The sequence below is a fragment of the Pristis pectinata genome, chromosome 7 (genome assembly GCF_009764475.1).
Source record: "Pristis pectinata isolate sPriPec2 chromosome 7, sPriPec2.1.pri, whole genome shotgun sequence".
NCBI lineage: Eukaryota > Metazoa > Chordata > Chondrichthyes > Rhinopristiformes > Pristidae > Pristis > Pristis pectinata.
The window spans coordinates 53,402,680-53,421,848 of NC_067411.1; the positions used below are offsets into that span (position 1 = coordinate 53,402,680).

General features: G+C 42.4%; 1 protein-coding gene across 2 annotated transcripts in view; it reads left to right on the plus strand.

The window, feature by feature from the left end:
• Window positions 1-19,169, plus strand: part of uba6 (ubiquitin like modifier activating enzyme 6) — a 228,766-nt gene that overhangs the window by 174,294 nt on the left and 35,303 nt on the right. For both annotated transcript variants that reach the window (XM_052019228.1, XM_052019229.1), the window contains exons 28-30: window positions 7,019-7,142; window positions 8,013-8,206; window positions 15,915-16,042. In XM_052019228.1, the coding sequence (XP_051875188.1) occupies window positions 7,019-7,142; window positions 8,013-8,206; window positions 15,915-16,042 (446 nt within the window). The remainder of the gene's footprint in view (window positions 1-7,018; window positions 7,143-8,012; window positions 8,207-15,914; window positions 16,043-19,169) is intronic.

The following is a 19,169-nucleotide window of genomic DNA, read 5'->3' on the forward strand; positions in this document are numbered from 1 at the left end:
CCATAGGAGCCAAAGGTCATCCAGCTGCAGCTCCAGCTCCCTAACATGGTCTGTAAGGAGCTGCAGCTGGATGCACCTCATGCAGATGTAGTTATCAGGGAGACCAGATGGCTCCCAAAACTCCCACATCTCACAAACTGAACACACCACTGACCCTGAAGCCATTCTCACTACTCTGTCCTGGCACTAAAAGGAACACTATAGCAAAGAAAAAAAGGAACTTACCTTCACTTCTTCTCACCAAAGCCTCAGCTTCCCCCACTCTAACACTGGCCACTTACACAATGGCTGCTCTGCTTATACCTGCCTTCCCTTTATTTGCTGCTGTTAATAAGCCAATCACCTGGCAACAATTTGCAAATGTGCCGCGTTTAGACTCTTGCAAGGTGAAACTCACAAGCGCAGGCACAGAGACTCGCCTCTTTTCAAAGGTCCCGCTCCAAATGACATTGTGGGAAAGGTTGTTGTCATGACACCATGTCACTAAGCTCTCTATCTCCTTCCCGTACTCCCCGACTATATCATTATTTGAGATACAGCCCACTATGATAGTAGCATCTGCAAACTTGTAGATGGCGTTAGAGCAGAATCTGGCCACGCGGTCATGAGTGTATAGGGAGTAGAGTAGGGCGCTGAGGACACAGCTTTGTGGGGCAACAGTGTTGAGAATAATCGTACCAGAGGTGTTGCTGCATATCCTTACTGATTGCAGTCTATTGGTTAGAAAAGTCAAGGATCCAGTTGCAGAGGGAGGTGTTGAGTCCCAGCTCTTGGAGTTTGATGATGAGTTTGCTTGGCGTTACAGTATTGCAGGCAGAGCTATATTCAATAAGCCATAGTCTAATGTAGGTGTCTTTATTGTCTAGATGCTCCAGGGATGAGTGTAGAGCCAGGGAGATGGTGTCCATCGTAGACCTGTTAATGGTAAGCAAATTGCAGTGGGTCGAGGTTTTCTGGAAGGCTGGAGTTAAAGCGTGCCATGACCAGCCTCTCAAAGCACTTCATGATGGTGGATGTCATGTTGCTTTAATACAAGCTTTTAATTCATCTACTTTAATACCTCGTGGAATTACTGGTAATGCTTGACAAAAATCGCCAGCTAGCATTGAAGTAACACTTCCCATTAATTTATTATTGCGTCTTAAGATTCTGCAAAGTTCAATCTATTGTTTCACTGGCTGCTTTGTGAGTCATTATACATTCATCCCAGACAATAAATCTACAACCTTTTAGAAGTTTTGACCCTGTCGTTCCCCAACCAACATTACATGTTGGAGTCTCCACTTCTGTAAAATTTAAAGGGAGTATAAAAGCCGAATGTACAGCATGATGAAGCAATGCCTGAGGTTGCAATGGCCAAGGCAATCATGTTTTGTCTTTGAAGTTTAACCAAAAGTAGATTAATGAGGAAAGTTTTTCTGCTTCCATCATAAGCATCCAAAAAAATATGATTCGTTGGTCATTGTTAGCAGTCTCTCTGTAATAGTATCCAAGACATCCCTTTGGTAACTCTCTAAACTTGATTCTTTCTCTCTGATATATTCATCTAACTGGTTTAAATCATAGCTGGTCTCCCGTGGAAACTCTGTGCAATTTTTAGTGATGCAGATAGACTGAATGTACTTGGGTTAGGTGTACCCAAGTAGTACCTAAACAAAATAGATCTGGAAAAAATCTCATCAATTTTCAATGGGGAAAATTAAAATTCGGTCCCCTTTGGGCAATGAAAAGCCTCCTCTGGGAGTTTTAGAAAAACTAAGTGTGGTGCACACGGTTTACCTAACGTGCATGCAAAATTTCAGATTTCAGTTGTTTTGTTCCTGAGTTATGCCCTGGACCCACAGACAGTCTATTATGTATCTCTAGATTAATGGAAGCTATCTCAAAAGAAATCTATCAGGATAGATATTTGCCTCCATTGTATAGTTTAGTTTGAATTACCATTTGAACATTAAAATTTTGTTCATTGTGTACACACATTTTGTAGATTGTGACAGAAAGACTTGTTTTAACAAACTGACAAATTATCTGTGTCACTTCTGTCAAATCGACTGTGTCAACTCTATTTGAAGAACAGAAGAAACAAACTACAGCAGCTTCCTGTGGTAAAAGAGGGAAATTTTGCCGTGAGATTATTGTGAATGAAGGATAGTTACACCAAAATTACACATTAAAGATCAATATCAGTTGCTTACAGCTTCATGGCTATGAGGGTGACAGATGAATCATCCACTCAGCTTTCAGCTAGCTATGGTAACCAGTCACAATTTGAAAAGATTATTGTGATATAACAGAAGAACTCATAGCTCAGAGACTGTGATTAATAGTGGAAGAACGCACAAATGTGTCCTGAATATTACAAGTCCTGACTAACTTGATTGAGCTTTTCAAGGAGGTGACGAAGGTGATTGATGAAGGTAGCTCTGTGGATCTTGTCTACGTGGATTCTAGTAAGGCATTTGACAAGGTCTTCATGGTAGACTCATCGAGAAGTTAATCTGCACAGGATCCAGGGTGGCTTGGCCATTTAGATTCAGAATTGGCTCGCCCATAGATGACAGAAGGTAATGGTCAATGGGACTTATTCTGGTTGAAGGTCCGTGACTAGTAGTTTTCCACAGGGATCGATACTGGGACCTCTGCTGTTTGTGATATATATAAATGACTTGGATGAAAATGTGGATGGGTGCGTTAGTAAGTTCGTAGACAAAGATTGGTGGCATTGTGTAGAAGATTGCCAAAGGATATAACAGGATACAGATCAGTTGTAGATATGGGTGGAGAAATGGCAGATGGGGTTTAATCCAGCCAAGTGTGAGGTGTTGCACTTAGGGAGATCAAATGTAAAGGGACAGTACATGATTAATGGCAGGACCTTTAATAGTGTTGATCTACAGGGGGATCTTGGGGTCCAAATCTATAGCTCCCTGAAAGTGGATGCATAGGTTGATAGGGTCATAAAGAATGCTTGCCTTTATAAGTTGAGGAATTGAGTTCAAGAGTCTGGAAGTTATGTTGCAGCTTTATAAAACTCTAGTTAGCCTGTGTCTGGACTATTGCATTCAGTTCTGGTTGTTGCATTAAAGGAAGGATGTGGAAGCTTTGGAAAGGGTGCAGAAGAGGTTTACCAGGATGCTGCCAGGATTAGAGGGCATGTGCTGTAAGGAGAGGTTGGAAAAACTTGGGTTGTTTTCTCTGGAGCAGCGGAAGCTGAGAGGAAACCTGATGGAAGTTTATAAGATTATGAGAGCCATAGATAGAATAGACAACTGGTATCTTTTTTCCAGGGTCGAAATGTCTAATACTAGAGGGCATGCATTTAAGGTGAAAGGGGGTAAGTTATTTTACACAGAGAGTGGTGATGCCTGGAATGCACTGCGCACCTGGAATCCAGTGGTGATAGTGGAGGCATATACGATAGAGGTGTTTAAAAGGCTCTTAGATAGGCACATGAATGTGCAGGGAATGGAGGGATATGGACATTGTGTAGGCAGAAGGATTAGTTTAGTTAGGCCTTTAATTAGTTAGGTACAGCATTGTGGGCCGAAGGGCCTGTTCCTGTGCTGTAATGTTATATGTTCTACTGTAAAATGACAATTTTACATGTTTGTTGCGCTGTTCACTTATATTTATGTGTTCCAAATCAATATGTTTTATCTCTTATCTGTGAATAGATGTATCCATGGAAAGTTATAATGATCATGAAATGGTTAACTCCCAATAAATAATCCATATTTACTTCAAAATGTTGCCACTAGCTTGAACTAATCTGTTTATTAATAGATTTGCATCATGGTTCAGACTTGTTTTGTCCTTCATGCTAACGCTTGAACAATTAATTGATTAACTCCAAGACGGGTGCATTACCCAAGTTACATATCAATCTGGAAGCAGTGAATTGGCTGGAGTCTTTTGAAGTGGTGTTAGCAATTCACTGAATAAGCAGTCTAAGTGGATGGGAACGTCAAAACAGTTAAATTTGGGTTTTATTGAACCAGAAAAGTATTAAGTTGATTGACAACTTGACTACAGTTCAGTTTTAGAGATAATGTACCTATTATTTACTTATACATCAATCAGTGTAGGAAAATAACAATTAAACTTTTCTTTCATTATTTTGTTTAAATGAAAGCCACTTAATGGTTTAGATTCACCTATACATTGATGAAAATTTTACCTGGCCGGTGATGCATGAAACAAAGAGATATATTGCTCAAAGAGAGACAGCTTGAGAAAAGTACATTAAAAAAAACCATGAGGGTTTTGAAGCATAGCTATGAAGCCAGCGAAGAGATAAAACACATTCATGTGAAGCATTTGTACAGAAGTATCCATTGGAAAAAACACACAAAACTGTCCTTTTATAATTGTGAGGCCTAAAGCTTTCAGTAATTTGCCTTGTATCTCTCAGTGTTTAAAACAAAATGTGGTATCATAATGATGAGAAACCCGGGCATTGCCATGGTAATCAACATGAGTACCCATGAAAAATATCACAATCAGACAGCGTTTAAGTAGATGATGCCATTGGCGGCACATTAAATTTTGCAGATTAAGAGAGAACTTATATTTATATCCTTCCTTTCATTAAGCAATTTAAACCTATTAAATACTTGTGAAATGTAGAGTCACAGGACTCTTCTGTCCTTCACCCAACCATGGCTATGCTGACCATCAAGGAACTATGCATACTAAACACATTTACCAACACTTGAGCTATAGCCAACTATGCCTTGGCGGTTCAAATGCTCATCCAGATGCTTCTTAAATGTTAGGAGAGTCCCTGCATCCACCACCTTCTTGGATGTGGAGTTCTGGACTGGGTGAAAAAAGTTCTTCCCCAGATTCCCCTCTAAATCTCTTATTTCTGACCATAAAGTCAAATTCGAGTTTATTGTCATATGCCCAAGTACATGTATGCACAAGTGCAATGAAAAACTTACTTGAGGCAGCATTACAGGTGCATAGCATCATATAAACAGCATTCACAAAAAAAACAAACATAAATTATATAGAATTTTTACAAGAAAGCACAATTAGAACAAAAAAAACAGTCCATTTCAGTGCAAAGTGGTCAAAGTGTTGCTAAACTGTAGTGATTAGGTTTTTGCCGGTTGGTTCAAGAACCGAATGGTTGAAGGGAAGCAGCTGTTCTTGAACCTGGTGGTGTGGGACTTCAGGCTTCTGTACCTCCTGCCCGATGTTAGCAGCGAAAAGGTGGCATGGCCCGGACGATGGGGATCTTTGATAACTGTTTCCTCCTGTAGATACTACCGATGGTAGGGAGTAATGTGCCCATGATGTATTGGGGAGAGTCCACTACTCTCTGCAGCTTCCTGCATTCCTGCGCATTCAAATTGTGTACAACCAGTGATGCAACCAGTCAGGATACTTTCAACAGTACGTCTATAGAAGTTCATTAGAGTGTTCAATGATAAGCCAAACCTCCTTTACCACCTAAGAAAGTAAAGATGCTGGTGTGCTTTCCTTATGTTTGCATCAATGTGCTGGACAGGTCATCAGATATGTTAACACTCAGGAATTTAAAGATGCTGACTTTCTGCACCGCCGATCCCCCAATGTAGACTGGTGCATGTTCCTTCACCTTCCTGAAGTCAACAATCAGCTCTTTAGTTTTGCTGACATTGAGCAAGAGGTTGTTTTTGTGGCACCATTCAACCAGGTGAATGGTGCCACAAAAACACTCTGCAGTCCATATACCATCTGGTCTTAGTCATTTCTACCATGGGAAAAATGTCTTACTATCCATGCCTCTCATAATTTTGTATTCTTCTACCAGGACCCCTTCAGCCTCCTCTGCTCCAAGGAAAATCTACCCAGCCCTTCCAGTCTCTTGTCCTGGCTGAAACGTTCATTCCAGACAGCGTCTTCACCCTCTCCTTCCTGTAGGCATCCAGATGTGTGCAGTTCTGGATGTTGCATCCAGAACTGCACACAATAATCCAGCTGTGGCCTAACCAATGCTATAAAACCATTTGCCTTCTTTACCTGCGCTGCCACCTTCAGGGTTCTTTTAACTTTACACCACGATAACTTTGTTCCTCAATACTCGTTCAGGCCTTCCTTTTCATGGTATATGTCCTACCCTTAATAGATCCCTCAAAATGCATCACCTCATACTTGTTAGTTGTAAATTGGGAAACAAGGCTGCTAATGTGTTAATTAGAGTTCCATAAATAGCCAAAATGACACTGCAATATTGCTTTGCAATGGGTGAGGGATAAAAAGTGGCAGACGCTGTTGCTTTTTGATTAGTGATAATGGCATCTTGATTTAACATTTTATCTAAAAACAGGTACCAATAGTGTAGCACCCCCTCAATACTCCATCAAAGTGTCAACCCAGATTAAGGTGCTTGCCACAAAAATTATAAGTCAATTTGACCTTGACCTAAGGGGTTATCTAAATTTCTTGCCTAAGAGAGAATGTTTGAAAGTGAAGTTTGTGGAGATTCTTTTTGAATAGTAGGAAATTGTGCCAATGAAAAAATACAGTGAGACCCAGCTTAAGAGGATACAAAAGCCTGAAATCACGTACCGTAAGGCTCAAGGACAGCTTCTATCCCACTGTTATAAGGCTATTGAATGGTTCCCGAGTACGATGAGATGGGCTCTTGCATTTTCTTTGTACTGTAACACTTTATTCTGTATTCTGTTATTGTTTCACCTTGTACTATCTCAGTGCACCGTTGTAATGAATTGATCTGTATGGGCGGTATGCAAGACAAGTTTTTCACTGTACCTCAGTACATGTGACAATAATAAACCAGTTTATCAACTTAAATCGATTTTGTATGTAAATTAATGATCTTGTTTTGATTGCTGATTTTTACAAAGTATAAAAGAAGAAGAATTTCTCAGAGGAAATAAATTCAATTGTGATTATTTCTTATTACGCTATGGGGGGAGTGCAAAGTTTGTAAATACGTTCTTTTTTTTGAAATGTTATTGCTGCAGTTTTGTTCTTCACATGAAAAATCAGCCATTTTTATTCTTAGCAAATAGAAACTGATGAAACTGTAAAGAAATCTGACCAGGCAAAACTTGCAGTAAGCAGTGAAGAGGAAAGAGTGGCCATTGACTTGTTAAACCAAGCCAGAAGAACAGGACTGGCAACCAAAAGTAAGTGGAGTCTTCAAAGTGACCAATTTTTGTTTTGAAGAAGATCTTTTTCCTTAAGTGTAATTGCAATTTGCATGAGTGATAAAGCATTCATCTGCACATCATCTAATTCCTTTTTTATTCTAGAGCGCTCAACCTTATCTCCTTAAAGTCTACCATTTTTACAAAGTTAATAGTCCCAGTTTCCAAAGCCTGGCACAATTGAATGGTCCTTTCCAGGGACGATGTTCATACACATGATTAAAATCGAGTACATAGTCTGAAAATTAATGTTGATATGTTTTTAATTATGTCACACAATTATACCTAGCTTTTTCTTCACACTTGCCATTCAATCATGTCTGGCAATCCAGTTCAGCCAGGGAAATGTGCCAGTCGGGGTTATGAGGTTTGCTACTAAGGCAGAGAAAGAGGATCTATACTGACATAAGGCTTTGGCGAGTAAGGAAAGCAGTTTGATTGCAAAGAGCCAGAGCTTATGCTGGAGTGAACAATTTCCTTTTTATTGTGAGTATCTATGATTTCCTGTATTTAGCCAATGCCACTAGTTCCTTAATGGCATCTATATTGTGTAAGAGTATGACGAGGATAGCGTGAGGCTCTGATGTGCTGCACTGATTCACCCCAGTCACCATATCCAAATTAGCAGCTAAATTATAGTACTGGCTTTTCAAAGACACATGATCAGTTTAATAAGATAACAAAAGGAATAATGTCACTGAAGTAAAGCCCCCAGACCAAATCAGTTCCTTTGGGAAGAGAGCAAATTCATTGGGAGACAGTAGAGGAAGGGAATAAGGGTTCGGCATCCGATAATTATGAACAAAAAATTGAGTCTCATTAACTTTTTTTTTGGTGCTTGTGCATTAGATCATCTCCACATGGTGGCAGTCTCCTTTGAAAAAGACAATGACAGCAATGGGCATATTGACTTTATAACAGCAGCATCCAACATACGGGCAAGAATGTATAACATTGATACAGCAGACAGGTTAAAGACGAAGAGGATAGCTGGAAGGATCATCCCTGCCATAGCAACTGCAACTGCAGCAGTATCAGGGCTGGTAGGAACATAATTACTCTTTCTGGTTCAAGTTCTTAATCCATGGGAGCAGAAGTGTTTGATAATGATAAAACCTTTGTAAATCAGAGGTCAGGGGTTCAAATTCCAAACTGCTGAATTGATCCTCTGTCTACCTGTCACCTAGCAGTCCTGGTATTGCCCTTTCCCCTCCCTCCCCCCCCCCCCCCCCCCCCCCCCCCCCCCCACTTTTATACCAGCTACCTTCCCTCTCCACTCTCAGTCCTGATGCAGAACTTCGACCTGAAACGTCAACACTTCCTGTAGTTCTGCAGATGCTGCTTGACCTGACGAATTCCTCCAGCAGAGCCTTCCAAGACATATTCCCTGAGTACTGCCGTGATGCTCTATAATTAATATTGCAATAGTGTCTCCTCTCTTAACTCCTAACCTATCACGTCTGAAACTTCTATAGCCTGGAATGTTGAGTTGCCAGTTCTGCCCTCCCTTCAATAATGTTTCTGTGATAGCAAAAATATTGTATTTCCGTGTGCTGATTAACTTCTAAGTTCACCTGTCCTGCCCGTCAGGCTCCTTGCATTAAAATAAATGCAGTTAGAACATAGAACAGTACAGCACAGGAACAGGATCTTCAGCCCACGATGTGCAGAACTAACTAAAGTAGTAATCAAATGTCCAACTAAATTAATCCCTTCTGCCTACACAATGTCCATATCCTTCCATATCCTGCACATTCATCTGCCCTCTTAAACACTTCTATTGTATTTGCCTCCACCACCACCCCTGGCAGCGCACTCCAGGCAACCACAACTCTATGTGTTTAAAAAAAATTTGCCCTGCACATCTCCTTTGAACTTACCCCCTCTCACCTTAATGCATGCCCTCTGATATTAGACATTTCAAGCCCTGGCGAAAAAGATACTGGCTGTCTATCTATGCCTCTCATAATCTTATAAACTTGTATTGGATCTCCTGTCGGCCTCTGCCATTCCAGAGAAAACAACCCAAGTTTGTTCAACCTCTCCTTGCAGTTCTTGCCCTTTAATCTAGGCAGCATCGTGGTAAATCTCTAATGCACCCTCTCCAAAGCCTCAACATCCTTCTGATAATCAGGCAACCAGAATTGAATGCAGTACTCCAGAGAGCCTAATTAGAGTTTCATAAAGCTGCAACATAACTTCCCAACTCTTGAACTCAATTTGTCGACTAATAAAGGCAAGCATGCAATATGCCTTCTTTACCACCCTATCAACCTGTGTAGCTACTTTCAGAGAGCTGTGGACTTGGACCCCAAAATCCCTCTGCACATCAACACTGTTAAGGGTCTTGCCATTAACAGTGTACTGTCCCTTTACATTTGATCTCCCAAAGTGCAACACTTCACATTTGGCTGGGTTAAACTCCATTTTTATTTCTCAGCCCATATCTGCAACTGATCTATGTCTTCTACACTATCCACAACACCAATCTTCATATCATCTCCAAACTTTAATCCACCCATCTACATTTTCATCCAAGTCATTTATGTAGTCTATCACAAACAGTAGAGGTCCTAGTATGGATCCCTGCTGAACACCACTAGTCACAGACCTCCAGCCAGAATAAGTCCCATCAACCACTACCATCTGTCTTCTATGGGCAAGCCAATTCTGAATCCAAATGGCCAACTCACCATGGATCCCATGCCTCTTAATCTCCTGGATGAGGCTCCCATGGGGGACCTTGTCAAATGCCTTACTGAAATCCATGTAGACAACATCCACAGCTCTACCTTCATCGATCACCTTCGTCAACTCCCAAAAAACTCAATGAAGTTAGTAAGACACAACTTGCCCTGTACAAAACCATGCTGACTGTCTCTAATTAGGCCATGGTTTTACAAATGCTCATAAATCCTATCTCTAAGGATCCTCTCCAGTAACTTCCCTACCACTGACGTGAGATTCACTGGTTTATACTTTCCAGGATTATCCCTATTTCCCTTCTTGAATAACGGAACAACATTAGCTACTTGCCTGTCCTCGGGGACCTCGCCTATGGCTCAAGGGGACACAAAGGTATTGGTTAAGGCCCCAGCAATCTCACCTCTTGCCTCTCTCAATAACCTGGGGTATATCCCATCAGTCCCTGGGCACTTATCCACCTTAATGTTCTTTAAGAGACCCAACACTACCTCCTTCTTTATCTTGAAATGCCCTAGCGTATTAGCATGCTGCACACTGATCTCCCTATCTTCCACGTCCTTCTCCTTGGTAAATACTGATGCAAAGTACTCATTCAGGACCTCACCCACATCCTACGCCTCCAAGCATATGTTCCCTCCTATAGCCTTGATTGGTCCTACCCACTCCCTAGTTATCCTCTTGCTCTTGTATGTACAGAATGCCTTGGGATTCTCTTTAATTCTACTTGCCAAGGACTTTTCATGCCCCCTCCTGGTTTTCCTAATTCCCTTCTTGAGTTCTTTTCTGGCTTCTCCCCAAACCTTACATATGATTCCTTTTTCTTCAGACCAGTTAGAACCATAGAACACTACAGCACAGAAAACAGGCCATTTGACCCTTCTAGTCTGTGCCAAAACGTTATTTCGCTAGTCCCACTTACCTGCACCCTCCAGACCTCTCCCGTCCTTGTATCTATCCAATTTATTCTTAAAGCATAAGAGTGAGCCCGCATTTACTACATCAGATGGCAGCCCGTTCCACACTCCCACCAATCTCTGAGTGAAGAAGTTCCCCCTAATGTTCCCCCTAAAACTTTCCCCTTTCACACTAAAGCCATGTCCTCTCGTACTTATCTCTCCTAATCTAGGTGGAAAGAGCCTACTCGCATTAACTCTGTCTATACCCCTCATAATTTTGTAAACCTCTATCAAATCTCCCCTCATTCTTCTACGCTCCAAGGAATAAAGTCCTAACCTGTTCAGTCTTTCCCTGTAATCTACTCCTGAAGACCCGACAACATTCTAGTAAATCTCCTCTGCACTCTTTCAATCTTACTGATGTCCTTCCTATAGTTAGGTGACCAGAACTGCACATAATACTCCAAATTTGGCCTCACCAATGACTTATACAACCTCACCCATAACATCCCAACTCCTATACTCAATACTTTGATTTATGAATGCCAGGATGCCAAAAGCCTTTTTTACAACCCTGTCTACCTGTGACTCTACTTTCAGGGAATTATGTATCTGAACTCCCAGATCCCTTTGTTCCTCTGCACTCCTCAGTGCCCTACCATTTACTGTATATGTCCTACCTTGATTTGTCCTTCCAAAATGTAACACCTCACACTTGTCTGCATTAAATTCCATCTGTCATTTCCTGGCCCATTCTTCCAGTTGGTTCAGATCCCTCTTCAAGCTTTGAAATCCTTCCTCGCTGTCCACTACGCCTCCAATCTTAGTGTCATCAGCAAACTTGCTGATCCAATTTACCACATTATCATCTAGATCATTGATATAGACAACAAACATCAATGGCCCCAGCACCGATCCCTGAGGCACACCACTAGTCACAGGCCTCCAGTCTGAGAAACAATCATCCACTACCACTTTCTGTCTTCTCCCACACAGCCAATTTCGAATCCAGTGTACAACCTTTCCATGGATACCTAGTGACTGAACCTTCTGAACTAACCTCCCATGTGGGACCTTGTCACAACATCCACAGCCTTTGCTTCATCTACTTTCTTGGTAACCTCCTCAAAAAACTCTACAAGATTCGTTAAACACGATCTACCACGCACAAAGCCACGCTGACTATCCTTAATCAGCCCTTGGTTGTCCAAATACTTGTATATCCGATCTCTCAGAACACCTTCCAATAATTTACCTACTACTGATGTCAGGCTCACTGGCCTGTAATTACCTGGTTTACTTTTAGAGCCTTTTTTAAACAACGGAACAACATGAGCTACCCTCCAGTCCTCCAGCACCGCACCCGTGGCTAAGGACATTTTAAATATATCTGCCAGGGCCCCTGCAATTTCTACACTAGTCTCTCTCAAGGTCCGAGGAAATATCTTGTCAGGCCCTGGGGATTTATCTACCTTTATTCGCTGTAAAGCAGCAAGCACCTCCTCCTCTTTAATCTCTATATGTTCCATGACCCTACTGCTTGTTTCCCTTCCTTCCATATCCTCTATGCCCATTTCCTGAGTAAATACTGATGCAAAAAAAACTGTTCAAGATCTCCCCCATCTCCTGAGGCTCCACACATAGATGTCCACTCTGATCTTCTAGGGGACCAATTTTGTCCCTTACTCTCCTTTTACTCTTCATATACTTGTAGAAACCCTTTGGGTTTACCTTCACATTATCTGCCAAAGCAGTCTCATGTTGTCTTTTTGCCTTCCTGATTTCCTTTTTTAGTATTTTCTTACATTTTCTATACTCTTCAAGTACCTCATTTGTTCCTAGTTGCCTATACCTGCTATACACCTCTCTTTTTCTTAACCAGAGCACCAATATCTTTTGAAAACTAAGGTTCCCTATGCTTGTTAACTTTGCCTTTAATCCTGGCAGGAACATGCAAGCTCTGCACTCTCAAAATTTCACCTTTGAAGGCCTTCCACTTACTGAACACATCCTTGCCAGAAAACAACTTATCCCAATCCACTTTTCCTAGATCCTTTCTCATTTCCACAAAATTGGCCTTTCTCCCATTTAGAACCTCAACTTGAGGACCAGACCTATCCTTATCCATAATTAACTTGAAACTTGGTCACTGGACCCAAAATGCTCACCTACGCATACATCTGTCACCTGACCTGTCTGGTTCCCTAATAAGAGATCAAGTGTTGCATTTTCTCTTGTTGGTACCTCTATATATTGATTTAGAAAACTTTCCTGAACACATTTGACAAATTCTAAGCCATCCAGCCCTTTCACAGTGTGGGAGTCCCAGTCAATATGTGGAAAGTTTAAATCCCCTACTATTACAACTTCCTGTTTCTTACATCGGTCTCCTATCTCACAACAGATTTGTCCCTCCAATTCTCTCTGACTATTGGGCGGTCTATAATACAACCCTATTAGTGTGGCCACACCATTCCTGTTCCTCAGCTCCACCCATATGGCCTCTGTAGACGAGCCCACCGGGCCGTCTTGTCTACGCACAGCTGTGATATTTTCCCTGACTAGTAATGCCACTCCTCCCCCTTTCATCCCTCCCCCTCTATCACGTCTGAAACAACGGAATCCCAGAACATTAAGCTGCCAGTCCTGCCCCTCCTGCAACCAGGCCTCACTAATAGCAATAATGTCGTAATCCCACATGCCAATCCACGCCCTAAATTCATCTGCCTTACCTACAATACTCCTTGCATTGAAATAGATGCACCTTAGAACATTTCTATCACGTACAAACCTTTGAAGTCTGTCTATACCTGCAGTCCTTGCATGACCATTTTCCTCCTCCACCTCACTATCTGCTCTAACACTTCGGTTCCCCTCCCCCTGCAAATCTAGTTTAAACCCCCCCCCCCCCCCCCCGGAGCAGCACTAGCAAACCTACCCACAAGTATGTTAGTCCCCCTCTAGTTCAGGTGCAAACCGTCCCATCAGAACAGGTCCCACCTTCCCTGGAACAAGGCCCAATTGTCTAGGAACATGAAGCCCTCCCTCCTGCACCATCTTCTTAGCCATGTATTTAGTTGCATGATCCTCCTATTTCTAGCCTCACTAGCACGTGGCACGGGTAGCAATCCTGAGATTGCAACCCTGGAGGTCCTGTCCTTCAACTTTGCACCTAATTCTCTAAACTTCCTCTGCAGGACCTCCTCCTCCTTCCTATCCATGTCATTGGTCCCTGCATGGACCAGGACATCTGGCTGTTCACCCTCCCTCCTAAGAATATTGAGAACTTGATCCGAGATATCGCGTACCCTGGCACCAGGGAGGCAACAGACCATCCGGGATTCTTGATCTCTCCCACAGAACCTCCTATCTGTCCCCCTAACTATCGAATCCCCTATCACTACTGCTCTCCTTTTTTCCTTCCTTCCTTCCTGAGCTGAAAGTACCACCTTGGTGCCAGAGATGTGATCACTACAACTTGTCCCTGGTAGGTCGTCCCCACCAGCAGTATCCAAAACGGTATACTTATTGTTGATGGGAATGGCCACAGGGGTGCTCTGCTCTTTCTGTCTATACCCCTTCCCTTTCCTGACAGTCACCCAGCTACCTGCCTCCTGACTTTTAGGGGTGATTATCTCCCTGAAACTCCTGTCTATGTCCGCCTCTGCCTCACGAATGATCCGAAGTTCATCCAGCTCCAGTTCCAGCTCCAATTCCCTAACTCTGTTTGTCAGGAGCTACAGCTGGATGCACCTTTTACAGGTGTAGTCATCAGGGACAAGTGTGCTGCCCCTGACTTCCCACATACTGCATACGGTGCACACGACTGCCCTAACTGCTGCCATCACTACCTACTTCTAAGTATTTAAAATAAAGATACTTACCCGGCCCTCTCTGGGTGCAAGCTCTTCCTCAGCCTCTGCTCGCTGAAGCCTCTCAAGCCAAAGCCTCAGAGCTCCACTCCTACCCTGAGCCACTGACACACTGGCTGCTCCTCTTCAGTTACCCCTCCTTATATTTGTCCCTGTTGATTATCCCAAGTACTCACTCCTTCTAATTAACCAACCAACACTCTGTTTTAAATAATCAACCCCTACCTGCTAGAGACCCGCTGCTCCAATGGCTCCCGGGCCGATCCTGGTTTATGCCAATCTGGCTTATGCCCCCATCTAATCTTCCTACTGGACTCATTTGCCTTATACTCTATATTTGACTCCACGTCCCCACCTGCTGTACTACAGTTCTGCATCCCGTGCCCCTGCCATTCCCAACAGCAAAGCAAACCTCCCTGCAAGGATATTTATCTCCAGCTCCTGGATATGTACTGGTTCCAGGTTCCCCAGAAGGAACCCAATGATCCAAGTATCCAAAGCCCTCTTTCCTGCACTACCCCTTTATCTATGCTTTCATTTCACCTATCCTCATATTTCTGTATACAAAACCACATGACAAATTTAGTAATCCAGAGATTACAGCCTTTAAGTCCTACTCTTTTTAACCTTCTACAGGTCCTCCTGATTTACAGCACCTGATTTATGAACACCCAATAGATACAAATGTACTTTTGGGAGACCAGCAGGGTGGAGGTGGATGGATTTGCCAGCTACTGCAGGGCTACCAGCATCTTCTGCCGGGTGGGAACAGGGCATCTTTTGTGTGCCTTCTCTCCCCACCAAACCACCCCACCACCACCACCTTCCTCCTTGTTCATTTCCAACTTACTAATACTGTAGCTTGGGTTACAAACAGTGTTCAGGAGCAGAACCCTGGGGACTGTCTGTATTAAACTCTCTTGATTAACTTTGCTGGAAGTTATCCCTTTTCCTACCTATATTTTTAGCAGTGACATGTACGTATCACATCCATCTCCCCCCTCCCCTTCTCCCTCTCTCTCTCTCCCTTTCCCCTTCCCACCTCCCTCTCTACCTCCTCCTCCCTCCCCTCTGTCTCTGTCTGCATTGAATAAAAAACCTGGAGCTCATTATTTAATAGCACGGTGGGTGTCCCTTCACCAGATGATCTTCAGCAGTTCAAGAAGACGGCTTATCACCATCTTCTTCGGTACAATTTACAGACATCCTTTGCTGTAAAGCATGTCTCCAGTGTATGAACTGAAAAAACACTCACAGGTTTTCTCTTTTGTTTCCAGGTTGCACTTGAGTTAATCAAACTTGCTGGAGACCCTCCACTTGAAGCATACAGAAACTGTTTCTTTAACCTGGCCATCCCCGTTATGGTTTTTACTGAGCCAGCAGCTGTAAAGAAAATGCAAATAAGGTAAAGGAAACCTAAGCCAGATATAAACAGAATAACTGTGATGGGATTTTATCTCTTAAATTATGAACATAGCTGAAACTTTTTACTACTGTTAGAAGGCAATTTTTTTTTAATATTCACTTAATGAACTGAGTAACCGTGGGAGCTATAAGTTGGTCCTATGGGGAATGTCGTTAAATAGTAGGATGGATGCATTGAAACATTATTGTCTACTCTGTGTGGAATTAACTTATTCCAGCTAGACACTGAGGTCTACACTCATTTAAAAAGAATCTAGTCTTCCGACCAAAATTAATATCTTTTTACCCTCTTTGTACTCAGCCTTCAAACTTGTTGCATCCTTCTCACATTCCCAAATTTCAGGGGAGATTACTTAAAAAACAGATATGTACCTGGAATTTAAAAGGTTCAGAACTGAATTAAGGTCATGGAGTCGTAGAATTGTACAGCATGGAAATGGGCCATATAGCCGAACTTGTCCACATCAAACAGTGGGCACCCTTCCATATTTATCCCGTCTCCTGGGACTTGGTACATAGCACTCTATGACTTGGCGATTCAGGTGCTCATCTTAGACATTTCTTAAATGCTGTCAGCGACCCAGCTTCAACCACTCTCTCAGATGCTGTATTCCAGGTACTTGCCACTCTGTGAGTGAAGAAGGTCCCCATGATATCCCTCTAAATCTCTTCCTTCTTAGCCTAAATCTATGTCTTCTAGTTACCTACGATACTCTCTCTATACCCATCATAATTTTATATACCTGAATCATGTCACTTCTTAAACTCCTCCATTCCAAGGAGAGCAGACCTAGCTTCTGCAGTTACTTATAACTGAACTGCTTCATCCCAGGCCACATCCTGGTGAATTGCCTCTGCATTCTCTCCAGCACTATCACATCCTTCTTATAGCCTGGTCACCGAAACTGTACAAAGTACTCCAGCTGAGGTCTGACCAATATTTTGTAAAGTTGGAGCAGAACCACTCTACTTCTATATTCAATTCCCTGACTAATGAAGACCAATTTCCCATATGCCTACCCACCTTCAAGGATCTATGGACATGTAGTCCAAGGTCCCTCTATTCCTCGATATTTCCTAACAGCACTATTCATGGTGTCCTGGTCTCATTAATATGCCCAAAATGCATCACCTCACATTTGTCTGGATTAACTGCCATTTTTCAACCCATTTCACCAATATATCAATATCTTCCTGCAGCCTAAGGCTACCTTCCACACCATAAACTCCTCTGCCACAGGTGTTACCTGTGAACTTACTCCCAAGTCTACATCAGAATTGTTACAAACAGCATCCCAACACCAATCCTTATTTTACCCTTATTAATCCCTAGTCACAGGCATCCAGTAACAACAATAACCCTCTACCATCACTCTGTCTCCTATTACTATGCCAATTTTTGGATCCAGTTTGCCAACTTGCCCTGGATTCCATAGGCCCTAACCTTTTGAGGCAATCTCCTATGTGGGACCTTGTCAAAGGCCTTAATAATCTCCATGTAAATCATATATACTGCCTTGCCCTCATCGAAACAGTTTGTTACCTCTTCAAAGAATTCAATCAAATTAGTCGGACAGAATCTGCCCTTGACAATGACATCCTGATCAGTCCATGCCTTTTCAAGAGATCATTAATCCTCTTCCTCAGAATTTTTTCCAGTATCTTCCCTACCACTGATGTTAGGTCCACAGGTCTATATTTACCACACTTTTCCCTGCTGCTTTTCTTGAAAAGGAGGAGCAGAATCTCAGCCAGAGCTTGTGCTTTAAAATTTCAAGACAGTAAAGAGAACAGATAGGGTGGATAGAAATTGTTCTCCTGGTCGTGAAGTCTCAAACTCAGGGTCATAAATTAAACTTGAGATCCAGGCCTTTCTGGAGTGAATCTAAGAAATACTTCTGCAGGCAAAGTTTAGAAGATGTTTGTAACACTCACAATAAATGGTGCTAAAATGAATCAGCAGTATTAGATCTGACACTGCCATTTTTTTTGTTAACCAGAAACTTTATGAAACAGTGGACAATTACGTGAATCAGGAATTCAGATGTAGATTGTGTGATGCTGTGAAATGGTGGAATTGGCTTGAAGGGCAAAATGGCCTTCAATCAAGTTGTTTAAAAATAAAGAACAGTTAAGGTTCTATGAAAGATCTCTGCAAGTCACATCCTGCCAATTTAAATTCCTATCTATTAAGCCCAAGTGAATTTAGCCAAAGATCTTCAATTACAAATGAGATTTCAAATGAGAGCAAATTTAGTCATCAGGATAGACAGGACCACAGTAAAGGGAGAGGAAAGACCATTGGTTTAAACTGCATTTATTTCAATGTAAGAGGCTTGACAGGTAAGATGGGTGACCTGAGGACATGGATTGTCCCTAGGAACTGGGATATCATCGCCAGAAAAGAAACATGGCTGAGGGAAGGGCAGGACTGGAAGCTCAATGTTCCAGGATACAGATGCTACAGGTGTGACAGAGGTGCAAGAGAGGAGGGGAAGTTGCCTTCTTGATGAAAGAGGACATAACGGTCATTAGAGGAGATGTTCTTGGGGGATCATCCATATGGGTAGAACTTAGAAACAAGGGGATGGTCACTCTGATGGGATTATACTATAGGCCCCCCAATAGTTAGCGGGAATTGGAGAAGCATGTATGTAGAGAAATTGCAGATAGTTGTAAACATAATAAGGTAGTATTAGTGAGACATTTTAACTTCCCTAAAGTTGACCGGGCCAACCACGGTGTAATATTCCACTCCAGATGGAGTGGAATTTGTAATGCAGAGAACAGTTCAGGTTCAATATATAGAGGTAACTACTAGAGAGGGTGCGACACTGGTCCTTCTCCTGGGAAAGGAGGTTGGGCAACTAACTGACAGAAGTGTCTATCAGCGAGCGCTTTGGGTCCAGTGACCACAATTCTATTAGTTTTAAAATAGTTAAGGAGAAGGATACAGCGGCTTCACAGATTAAGGTCTTGACCTGGGACAGACCTTAAATTTTGGAGCTATTAGGCAGGATCTTGCAGTGGTTGATTGGGTGAGATTGTCTGTAGGGAAAGGAGTGTCTGCCAAATGGGAGGCCTTTAAAAGTGTGGTGTCAAGAGTT